Source organism: Equus asinus, chromosome 4, assembly GCF_041296235.1.
Source record: "Equus asinus isolate D_3611 breed Donkey chromosome 4, EquAss-T2T_v2, whole genome shotgun sequence".
NCBI classification, from domain to species: domain Eukaryota; kingdom Metazoa; phylum Chordata; class Mammalia; order Perissodactyla; family Equidae; genus Equus; species Equus asinus.
The window spans coordinates 115,997,517-116,009,779 of record NC_091793.1 but is presented as its reverse complement, the minus strand read 5'-3'; the positions used below and the strand labels follow the sequence as shown (position 1 = coordinate 116,009,779).

At 42.7% G+C, this 12,263-nt stretch overlaps 1 protein-coding gene across 1 annotated transcript in view; it reads left to right on the top strand.

Annotated features, from left to right (window-relative positions):
* Nucleotides 1–12,263, top strand: part of PDE11A (phosphodiesterase 11A) — a 383,893-nt gene that overhangs the window by 296,816 nt on the left and 74,814 nt on the right. Inside the window, exon 13 of the mRNA XM_014834082.3 lies at nucleotides 7,234–7,343. Coding sequence (XP_014689568.3) covers nucleotides 7,234–7,343 — 110 coding nt within the window. The remainder of the gene's footprint in view (nucleotides 1–7,233; nucleotides 7,344–12,263) is intronic.

Genomic DNA, 12,263 nt, shown 5'->3' with positions numbered 1-12,263 from the left:
GTAAATGCCTGTAGAGCCCAAACACGTGCCTTAACAATTCTCTCACCACTGTGACCGCCTCACACTTGGGATATGTGCTGAACTGGGAGGCGGCTCTCCTAGGCTCTTCTCCTAGAACCTTCAGTCCTTGTTAAGAGATCTAAGTTTCACAGACAGACACTTCGTGTGAAGGATGGCCTAGCAGAGCTGTGCCGGCCATCAACATTGCAATTTGGGGCATTTTTTAGAAAACTTAAGCACCTTGTATGTGGCATTTACAATGGAACCCTCAAAGATCAAGCTTTGGCTAAAGTAAATTTGATTTTAATAAAGTACCAAGCAAAGGCCCCAGATAGTGTCCCTGTAACACTGCATACCAGAAATTAAGAAATACTAGAAATTAAATGCTTCTTCTGTAAATGCTGCCTTTCAGACCCAAGCTCACACCACTTCCAAGTTGAAGTCATATATAGATCAGTTGACACATGATGACACAGATAAAGGATATGGTGTGCTGATTCTTCTCAAGGAGACACTTCCTTGAGAAACCATATTCTTTAAAACTCTTGGCAATGGTTTAAGCAGTCTTCTTCGCTTTGCTCTTCTTATCCAGAAGAAAGACAAAGATGAAAGGTTGAGAAGAAAGACTACGAAAATCCATCATGCTTTCCCTCAACCTTAGCCAGTCCACTGAGGGCTCCACTGCAGTGCCTGGCTGTCAGCATCCATGGAGGAGCATTCGGAACCAAGGACCTTGTTGGGTTTGGGATCTCTAGGACTATTAGGAATTTCCAGTACATCGTTGGATTCCCTCCCTCTCAGTCTGCCACCTGCCAGATCTCAGAATCAACAAGATGAACTCAGGAAATCCCTCATCATTTAGTACCTACAGTAGTGGAGTTCAAAAAGAAATGTGAAGGCAGGATTTCTGGCATCATTCCTTGGATTCCCATAGCTGAGTGCATGACAAGAGGCATGCAGTCCATGAAACCCCTTCTCCAGAAACAAACCAGAGGCAGCTGGCCACTTTCACCATTACTTTCTTCCACAAATTGCAACCAGTGCTTTGATGGCTTCTCACTAGAAAAGGGCACTCCGTGGCACTGTTCTGTCTGGCATGAGGTGTGACCAGACTACATGCACAACAAGGGACAGACACGCTTATCTTCCTCAGTGCTCTGTCCGTGTGCCTGGAACTGTGTAAATGCTTAATAAATATTTGCTCAATGAGTAAATGAATGGACACTTTTCAGGATGTCACTATTTTATTCCAAGCTAGAACAGTATGATGAAATATGGGTTTGTTCTTAAAAAAGAATTTACACACAGACACACACACACACATAGCGTATATATTTTAATGAATAAATGTTCTTTGTGGAAAATTTGGACACAAAGGAAAACTTTTTAGGTCACCTGTGATCCCACTATTGGTAACGTCTAGATGTGCATCCTGACGGTCCTTTTTAATGCATACATCGAGACATTGTATAAAGTTGGATGTTACATACAAACCGTTGTATCTTTCCTGTCCACTGTTTACTGTCACCTACGTCTCTTTTCAATGCACGAGAGCCATATTTAGGCTCAAAATGTCCAGTGGTTCTGCGATATCAACCTCTTACCATTCAGGAATAAGATCCTTTGTGGAATCAAGCACACGCCAATGATTCTTTAAAGCCCTGTTATCTAACACTCTGTCCACACAGAGTATTTAAAAGCTGCACGACTGCACCTCACCCCCGCCTTTGCAGCTGAATAGCACAGTGATGGGAACACAGACTGGGGGCTGGGTTGCCTGGGCTCTACTCCCACCTCTGTTACATTCTGGTGTGTGGTCTGTTGCCCCCATAGCATAATCTATAAAACGGGAAACATAAGAACACTATCTCCCTCTGAGTGTCCTTGTAAGGATTAAACGAGTTCATGTACTTGAAATATTTAGAACAGTTCCTGGCATATCTTAAACACTATAGAAGTATTAACTATTCTTAGTAGTAGCCCAAGCCTCTTTTCTCAGATATAACAATAAGCACTTAATAACATTCATTCAATGAATCAAGCCTCTATAGCACCATCTAGTGTTGATATTGTGGCTGTTGTTTTTGACACCTTTTGGATTCTGCAGAGCCACAAAGCAACAGTCATTTTTTTCTGGCCATGCTATTCCCCCATTCACTAGTGTCACACAGGATCAGCTTTGAGAAGGGGGCACATCCAAGCTGGTTTAAACTTTATGTTGACTAAATGATGGGAAATTACTGGGTGGTCTAGGGAACCCTGTGAATCAGTCTTACTTTCTGGGTCCTTTGGAGTTCCAGTGATTATATGCTGTGGTGGCTGGGGATAGGGTTCTCCCAACTTACATTTTAGCCCAATGAAGGACTGTCCTTGGAGGCCTTCTTGGAGAGTAGACACAGGCTTTTCTGGAGGGAACTAGGTCTCTTTGCCTCGACTGTCTTTTACTTGGATATATTCACTGCTTTCCATTTCTGATCTGGACCATGAGGGAATACAAGAGATAAGATGGATTAACAAAAAGGTCAATAAAACCAGTCATTACTGAATCAAGAGCAGAAAAGATATAATTTTATTTGAAAATAAAAGAAGAAAATAGAGTCAAGCATGGGAATGCATTAAAATATATTTCCTGCTGCTACTCTGTTCTCTTTTGAAAGTATGTTTTCTTCAGCAGGCAGCTGACTTTTTCTCCTCGGTGTAGGTAAGTCTAGGTCAAATGGATGGGACTAGAAGGAAGATGGATGAGGGCTGGGGAGGGGCAAATGGACACTTAGTGGCAGGTGGACACTTTCAGGCCTGACTATTCTCAGAAACCATTTACCAGGCAGCTTTAAATCACAGTCAAGAGAGAGGTGCTGCTTCAGTCACTCAGGTGTCACAGTCAAGAGAGGTAAATATATTTTGTGTGACTGTGTGTGTACTGCTCTTCAGGGATTCTTTATTCTGAGGATCCAGAGGTGAGCTCCATGGTCTTTGAACACCATAAAAATTAGAGAATAATCTCTGGGAAGAGGGTCCATGACTTTCATCAAATTCTCGGAAGTAGCCATGATACAAATAGTTTAAGAGCTAGATGCTGGTTTTCCAGGAAGGGATGGGCAGGAGTGGTGGTGGTGGCTGTATAAGACATTGTGATAAAACATATCCCATCATATTATATAATGGGTGCTAACTGATGGCTTAAAAATGATTTGAGCTTTTGACTTTGAGTCTATTAGATGCCATTCCGTTTTAACTTCTAGTTAAATTTCTAGTCAAATTACTTTATTTTAACATTATCCCATCCCTATTCTTACTGTTTGAATTCATCGGCTAGTTCTAATCAATAACATTTTCACAGGCAAAATCTTTCTAAATTTCAGGGCAGTTTCATTTTTGTTTACAACACTGATTTCCACAGTATTGTGGATAATTATTTCATACCTGATAGACTTTCAGGATTTACTTAGTATTAGCAAGACCCAAACCCAGAAAACCTGACTTAGAGTTTCAAGATGACAGAGGTGACAGATAAAGACCTTTATACTCCTTCTCCTTTCAAAAATCACCCCAAAATAACAAGGAGAACAAGAAATGGACACAAATTCTACCTTTCATGGAACCGTAATATATGAAGGCAGAAAATGGAGGGAAGCTGGTTCATAGCTTAGCAGAGAAAAGGAAGGTCCAACCCAAGTGCCTTCAGGGTGAGGGAGTGAAGGAAGGGTGCACATGAGTAACAACGCCCCCCAGAATCTCTCAAGGCTCAGGAATCGTAGGATCATGCCACACAAATGGGGTGAAGTAATGTGAGGGGGGTGAGGTCAGGTGAGGGGGGTGAGGGAAGGTGAGGTGGAGTGAGCGATGATGCCAACGTGGAGTCCCAAGTCCCGATTCCCTCCCCATGCAGTCAGAGGGCTACTCTCCCTCTCACCTATTCAGGAAACCAGAATGTTTTCTGGAGAAACTGAACCCCAGACTTGGGGACACCAGCAAAAGAAAAGTTAGGGTGAGGTGCACCCTGAAAATAAAAGAATTAAGTGAAAGTCTATATCCTCAAAGGCTAGAAGCTACAGTTCTCTTTTCTCAGAATGCTAACATCCATGTTTATGCCATTTTCAAGCAAGAGATTGGAAAGTCTAGAGAAAATGAGTTTAGATGATGACATTTGGGGATCTCCAGCAAAAGACCAGCTGGCCATCTGCTCAGCCTGTGGTAAGGCCCAGCGATCTACAGACACTACCCCGTGCGCTGGTGTGCGGTGAATGTTGTAATGCTTTACTCTGAAATATGCGTAGACTACCCAGGATACCAGGAATTTGAGGAAACCACCAATCCCAGAGAAAAGGCGTTCAGAGGAAACGGCAATCAGGGAGCAGAAGAGAACCTCAGCAGAATTATAATTAATATTCTCAAAAAGATAAGAGATGATAATGCATCCGTGAGAGAAGACTAGCATGCTGTTAGAAAAGGAGCAGCAGACAAGAAAAGCTTATAAATTAAAAATATTACTCCTGGAAAGTAAGAGGGGAAAAGTCAACATGGGCAATGGGAAAGAAGAGACGAGAAAATAAGGAAATCAATACAGGAAGTCCAATATCCCACCAACTGGAGTTCCATTCAAGTAGGACAGAACAAATAGTGAAGAGGAAATTATAAAAAAAAAAAAAAACGATTACAAAAACATACCAAAGAAAATGAGCCTCCAGATTAAAAAGACTTACTGAGAAAAATGATGGGAAAGACGTTCCAAACCAAAGCATATCTTTGTGAAACTGCCGAACCCCAGGGATAGAGAGAGGATTCCAAAAGAACGAAAATCAAGTAACATTCAAAGTATTAGGAATAAGAAGGGTATACGCTTCTCGAAAGCAACTTCAGGAGTTAGAAAACAAATAATAGAGCAGTCTTTCAAAATTCTGAGTGAAAATATTCCAACCTAGAATTGTCAGGGAAGCTAACAACTGAGCAGGAGAATAGATGAAAGACATTCTCAGTCACGCAAAGCCTCCAAAAAAGATTTAAGTGCTCAGTGTTAAAAAATTAACACCCTTTCTCATGAGGCCACTGTCAGATGTACTCCCCCAAAAATGAGGGGGCAGATGAGGAAAGGAAGGGATGTGAGATGCAGGAGACAGGAAATCAGCCCCAGGAGAGGAGAGCTGGCAGCAGACAGAGAATCCAGACCAAAGAGCAGGACCAGGCCACGGCCAAGAGTCCCCACAACAGGAAGGAGTCTAATAAATGAGGCTTTGGAGAGCTGTGTAGGATGCAGAGAAATCTGAACTCCAGGAAATGAAAGCATTTACATAAGAAAGAAAACAATCATTGGATACTAGCTGGCTCCGCAGTGAATAATAATTATAGAGTAATAATCGGGAAAGCACTGTCTATGGATTGCTGTGCGCGGGTGAGGGGAGAGAGGAAGGGGTGGCTGTGAAGATCAGTTCTCACTTGCCCCAAGACATCAGTGGTTAAGGGCAAACTGTGGCGGGAACAGGCTGGGAGTTTGCCTGCTTCTGCCGCTTACTAGCTGTGAGCCCTTGGGCGCATTAGTCAGTTTCTCTGTGCCTTGGTTTCCTCTCCTATACCTGAGGAGAATAACAGTTCCGACCTCACAGGGCTGTTAATTAGAATTAAATAAGTTAAATAGTTGTAAAGCTCTTAGAATGGTGTCCAGCACGTAGGAAGGACTATAGAAGTACCTGATGAATAAACAAGTGCTAATAATATGTGGATACTACATAGAAATACCGTGGAAAATACCTACCAAAGTAGGTAAAGAAGAAAATGGAAGGTGGTTGCCTTTGGGAATCAAGCAAGGAGAAGGATGACTAACTACTGACTACTGTTTTTTGATTCTAAGTCTCTTACTACAATTTGAATTTTTTAAAACTGTTACAGGGGCCAGCCCAGTGGCATAGTGGTTAGGTTCACTCACTCTGCCTGGTGTTTGTGGGTCTAGATCCCGGGTCGGGACATACACGCTGCTCATCAAGCCCTTCTGTGGTGGCGTCCCACATACAAAATGGAGGAAGATTGGCACAGGTGTTAGCTCAGTGACAATCTTCCTCAAGCAAGAAGAGGAAAGTTGACAATAGATGTTAGCTCAGGGCCAATCTTCCTTACCAAAAACAAACAAAAAAACTATTACAGATATTACAGAAACATATTGTTCAGTTATTTCTGCAATAAAAACATAATTAATTAAAAAATAAAGTTTTCGTTGTTGTAAGAAAAGTGTTTTACAAATACTAGCTAGTCATCCTAGATCTGGGGGAAAAAATACATGTAAAAAGGGAAGCAATTTGAACCCCATCTATCCTCTGCTCCCACCCTCAGATAAAGATTGTAATAAGTAATGAAGTGGGAAACTTACTTAGAGGGGAGACATATAGGCCTTGGATTAGGAAAATGCATAGCCTCACTTTCTAGAGGTTCACTTCCTTTTCTAAACTGATGAACGGACAGCAGGAACCAAAGAACCGTTGCTGATCCTGGTTACGTAATTAATCATGCTGCTCCCCAAAGAAATCACCCCACACGTATGCATTTCACAAACGAGCTACCAGAGGATAATAAAAAAAGAATTCCATGTAACGCATACTCCACCTGATCCGCAATCTGGCTTGCCTAATCCTCTGCCAAATTCTAGTTTTCAAGACATGCACTGCCTTATTATCTGTACAAATTTAATCTGTCCACCAAGCTAATATGAATTAAGGTATTTACAAGATAACTCCTAGAATATCATCATGTAACAATTTGAGCACTTCTAAGTTGCTTATTTTCGTATGAAAAAAAGATTTTTTCTTTTGCCTGCTTTCATTTAAGTGGCATCTGGTGGATATAGCATTCAGTTCTAAATTCACGGCCCCTTCTTCTCCCCCGACCAGTAAGCACGATGCCCATCATTGAAATGTAGAATCACACAACACATTCTGCTCTGGGCCTTTGCCAAACTGTCACTGCATCTGAACAGTGCAGCCTCTTCTCTAAAAAGGGAACAAAATAGTCTGAACTTTGTCCTGGTGTGCCAGCGTGGGCCACTGTGACAGCAAGCTAATTCATCACTGTGGGGACCTTAGGCTGTCCAACTGACCACCCAACTCACTGTCATCTGAGGGGGTGGCAGTTAATCATTTCCTTAAATGATGTGGGTATGAAAACAGAGCTGATTGTTGCTCAGCAGACGAACCTTATCCATCCTTTCTGCCCCGAGTAGTGACTGTTGCCATTTTCCCTTCTTCTCAGACTGCTGGGTTTCAAGAGATTCTGACCGAGGTGGAAATTTTAGCCGTGATTGTGGGATGCCTGTGTCATGACCTCGACCACAGGGGAACCAACAATGCCTTCCAAGCTAAGTAAGTGTTCTAATTGTTGTTATTTTAATGCATTTGCCTTTCTGTTCAGAGCCAAAGGTGACGAGTGCTAAAGAGTAAAGCATTAATTTCTGGCATCGGAGGCCAAGGCCACGCAGGCTTGGGCGTGCGTGTCATGGGGCCCATCCATCTTTATAATTCCCTATTCTTCTTTTAATTGCAAATTTGCCCTTCATGTCATGCTTGTTGATTTGGTCTGTCTCTGTTGACCTCAGTCAGATAACAAAGCTCAGTTTTTAAAGGGCCTGTTTTTTTTTCTTCCAGAATATTTGCCTTCATGGCCTTATGAGCTTCTTGGACTTGCTACTCTCAAAATATGGTTTTGAAACTGTTGAAATAAAAGTAGTCTTAGGAAATTTTGTGAAATAAAATATCTCTTCCTTCCCCAATAGAATCTCTTCCAGGTTCTTTTGAGGTTGAGTGTCATACAAACTGCGGTGAAGTAAAGCAACACAAGAGCGCTGTAGTCTCTGCCCCTCGTATGCCTCCTCCCATAGAAAGGTGGGAAATGAACAAAGGAATTACATCCATACTGGGCATGTGTCGGCACATAATGTGCACCACCAGAATAATCTGTCCCTAAGCAAGTTGGACTGGTTAAGATAGCTGTTGCTTGGTGGCGCACACTGTGGCTAAGGCCATGGAATTTGTGGATGCTGGAAAGAAGACCAAAACCCAGATCTTCTAACTCTTATATTTAGGGTCCAGTTTTAATGTTCTTTTTACTACCTGTCTGCAAACAAAATGATATATGAGTTCAGAGGCTGGAGAAAAAAGTTTGGGGATGGAGAAGTTAAGGAAGGCTTCAACAAAGAGGTAAGATTAACTTTCAGATGACCAGTTTCAAAACCCTTATAACAGGTGTATCTCCATAGTCTCAAACATCAACAGCCAGCTGTGGGTCAACAGCTCGTCACTCTTTGTTCCCAAAATACCTACCTGTCGAGGCCTTGGAGTCCTGGCCCCTTGCGTTTGCTCCTGATCTATCAAATAAACTTTGATTTTGTGCCTTTCTCTATCCTCCTGGATCCTACAGCCCATCAACTCAACCCTCTCTTCTCAATATCCTACAATTTCTTGACCCTCTTAACTTTGTGATATCTACTCTGCAAAAACTCAGCCCCAGTTCAATCTAACAATTCAAACTCTTGCTATTCTGACTGGACTTTTAAAGGCTTTGGGGGAAAATGTTACAGTTGTGAGAGTTTGAGACAAACCAAATATATATTCTCCCAACTTAGCTGGATGCTCACTACTCCCCACCAATCTTTCTGTCCCTAGGCAGCTCTGTCCCCCATTGCTCTTAGCAGTTATCTATACCAAACGTCCTCCCTTCCTAACACTCCTCCTGTCTACCTCCTCCCCCACAGCACTCAGCAGATCACCTTGCCTCCTCCTTCACAGAGAAAATTGAGGCCATCAATCGAGAACTCCCTCAATTTCCTCCCCTGCCATGTACAAACTTATCTGTCTGGCCCCATCCTCTCCTCCTTCCCCACTATCTCCGTGAAAGGGCTGTTCTTCCTCTTGTTTGAGGCTAATCCCCCCACCTCAGTTTTGGATCTCTTTCTCACTCCCTCCTCCGGAACCTTGCTCCATCAATCTTCCTCTTTCTGCCCCGTATCTTCCTTCCCCTTTCTACTAGCACTCAGCATCCTATTAATATGAGCAATTCTCCACCCTCTTGAAAAGCTCACCTCAGTTGCCACTTCTCTCCCTAGCTTCTGTTCTATTTCTCTTCTTTCCTTTCTAGTCAATCTTCTTGGTAAGTTGTCTGTTCATTGTCTTCCATTCCCCAACCCCCACCCTCCTATGTGGCTTCCAGTTCTGCCTCACCGGGGGAAGTGCCCTCAGTAATGCCCAACCCCCCCAGAGCTATTGGACTTTCTTATTGTCCTTCTTTCTTGACCCTTCTTGCCATGAGACACATTCTGCCACTCCCTCCTTCCTAGAACTCTCTTCCTTTGTCTCCCAGACAGAGGGTTTTCAACTGCTTTTCCAGCCTTTCTTCTCAGTTCGCATCAAGGCCTCTCTCTGTCTGCCCCAGCCTTTATTGGTGATGTTCTCTCCTGCTCCCCTCTTTCTCTACATCATCCTTCGTGCAGGGCCTCCGCCCAACTGCTGGTCAGCCCTAAACTCATATCTCTGAACCATAATTCTTTGCTCAACTCCAGACACTTATTCCAGCTGTTTGAGGAGCACCTCCTGTTTGAAGTCTCACAGTGACTCCAATCTCGGCCTTTCCCTTTACAGTTGTTCCTTTCTCTCTTATTCTCTATGCCAGTGAATGGCACCACCAGAAATCCACAAGTCACCCAGATTCCTTCCTTAGCACCCCTCAGAGTCGACTTCTCTGCATTCTTACAGTAACTACTGCTTCTTTGCATCTCTCCTGGATTTCTACAACAAACAACCTCACTCTCCTCCTCCAGTCTCCCCCTATTGGCACTCCAGAATAGTCTTTGTAATTCATAAAGCTGATGAGGTCACTTCCCTGCTTCAAAGCCATTCACCCACCTCCTGTGACTTTCAGGACAATGTTCAAATTCCTTTATTTTGCCCCTTAAGGCCCTTTTCAATCAGGCTGCTCCCCATTTTCCTGGCCAAGCATTCATTCCTTCCACCTCCACCCCAACCCATGCATGTGTGTTCCCGACACAACGGGCCACTTGAAGTGCTCCATGGCGTCTGTCTAGTTCGTTTCGCTCTGCTCCCCAGTATGCTGTTTCCCCTGCCTGGAATGTCCTTCCTCTCCTTCTTTGCCCACAACTCCTCTGAAAGTACCACCGCCAGGGTTCTATCCCTGATGTACCTTCCCCTTGTCAATTTTCTGCATCCACATAATGCCCTGGCCATGCTTTTTCGTAATTGTGCATCTCACTCTATTTTAATTGCTGACTTAACATGTGTCTCCCCTTCCTCTTGAGTACCCCTGATGTGTAGCAGGTACAGGAGCATAGTAAACTCACAGCGTGTGTTTGCTGAGTGAATGAATGAATGATGAATGCATGAATGGGTGAGATTTCATTTTAACTATTTTAACATAGCTTTTCAATAGTTTCTTGATTTCTTAAACAAGTGTAACCTTTTATAGATTATTATAAAACATAGTTTTTATACATGAAGTTTTGATGTTATACTAAAGACACAATAGTGTCCCTGGGGTCTACTGAAGTGTAAACTGTGTATACTTTCATTATAAGGTCTGACAATTCCTTATGTTTGCATTTCTGTCTGCATTTCATTACTTGTTTTAGGATGCCTCTCTCTGTCTCAGGCCAATGGCATCATTGTCAGTCTTTCTTCCTCTAGCACCCTCTCTCCAGCCCCCTACCATTTGCCACTTAGGCATAAAGAAGAGATAAATGTATTAGAATTGTGTCTTTAAAACAACAGTGACCAGCTTGTGAGTTCTTTTAACAGTCAAGTGCACAATACTCGTACTCAGGTACTAATGGCCCCTCCCCAGAGAGAGCCTGAGTCTCACACCGAAGGAGGCAGCCCTTCGTGCTAGTTGACCTCTCAGCTCTTTGGACCAAAAGTACACACCTAATCAAACCCCAGCTAGTCATATTTTATCTCCCAGGAATTTGGAGTTGGATTACCATGATATTGACTCAGTTAGCTGTTGATTCCAACCTGCAGATCCACATAGGCTTGGGAGCTGAGGCTGCCATTTGGGGAAAGCTGTGATGACCACATCCTAAGTGGATAAGAGCAACAAGAAAGCGAACCTGCAGAGAGAAGAAACTAGATATTCAGAGAGAAGCAGAAAGAAGAGATTGTACAACCCCAGAGAAAGACAGAGAACAGGCACCCCTGCTTTCCACATCTCTACTCCTGTTTCCAGGAGACCCAACCATACTTGGGCTCCCTCGGAGTTCTTGCTATCGTTTGATCAACTCTTTTTTTAGTGAAGCTGGTTCTGATTAATTTCTGTTCTTTGCAATTAGGAGTCCCTGAGACAATGAGAAGAACTACAATTTATTTGTTGTTTGCTATTTTAAGCACTCACCAACATCCCTGTAGGGTAGGTATTTTTGTCTCCATTTTATGAGAGGAACTGAGCCTCAGGAAAGAGTAATGTGGCAGATCCAGAATGTGGCAGAGTGGAGTCTGGACCTGGGCTATCTGATTCCAAAAGCCGTTCTTTAACCGCTGCATCATACTCTCTTTCAAGACTTTGTGATATTTATTTTGGGCCTTTGAGCTCCCAGTTTATTGGCTGACTTGCCATATATGTGAGCTCATGGAAAACTAAAATATATTTTGACATCCAGAAAATCAAGACATGGAGCCATAAAAAATCATAGAACTGACCTAGACCTTGTTAGCCATATTTTTCAACACCTTAATTTTACAAAAATGGAAACCGAGGTCCCCAAATCTCAAGTGATTTGTATAAGATTGAATATCGTTCACACATATGAGATAGGCATTATGTCGCTGATACTAGTATTCAATTGCTTTTTTTTTTTTTTTGCTTCTTCATACCACGTGATCAAATCTAGCTGTTCCAAGATGATCTGATGTGTTTCCTCAAGACAACTGATCGTGTATACAAGTTGCCAGCTCATGGGATGTCCATCACCCCTGCCCTTAACTAATAGAGTCACTTTTGAACTTAGGACACCAAGTGCCACCACCACCCAACCTCAGTTAAAATTTCCTTCGAAAATGAATGTGGAAAGAGACCTTTTTACATCATGGTGGAGGAAGTACCTTTCTATTGATTAGAATAAGATTTATTCAGTAAATGTGCCATTGTTTAGAAAATCCCTAAGAAGAAATCTATATCCTTATTTCCCTTTCTATTCCCCAATAATTGAGCACTTTCTGTGTGCAAGCTCTGTGCTAAGCATTGTGGGAGAAATAAAGAAGTATAATAAACAGTCCCTTCAC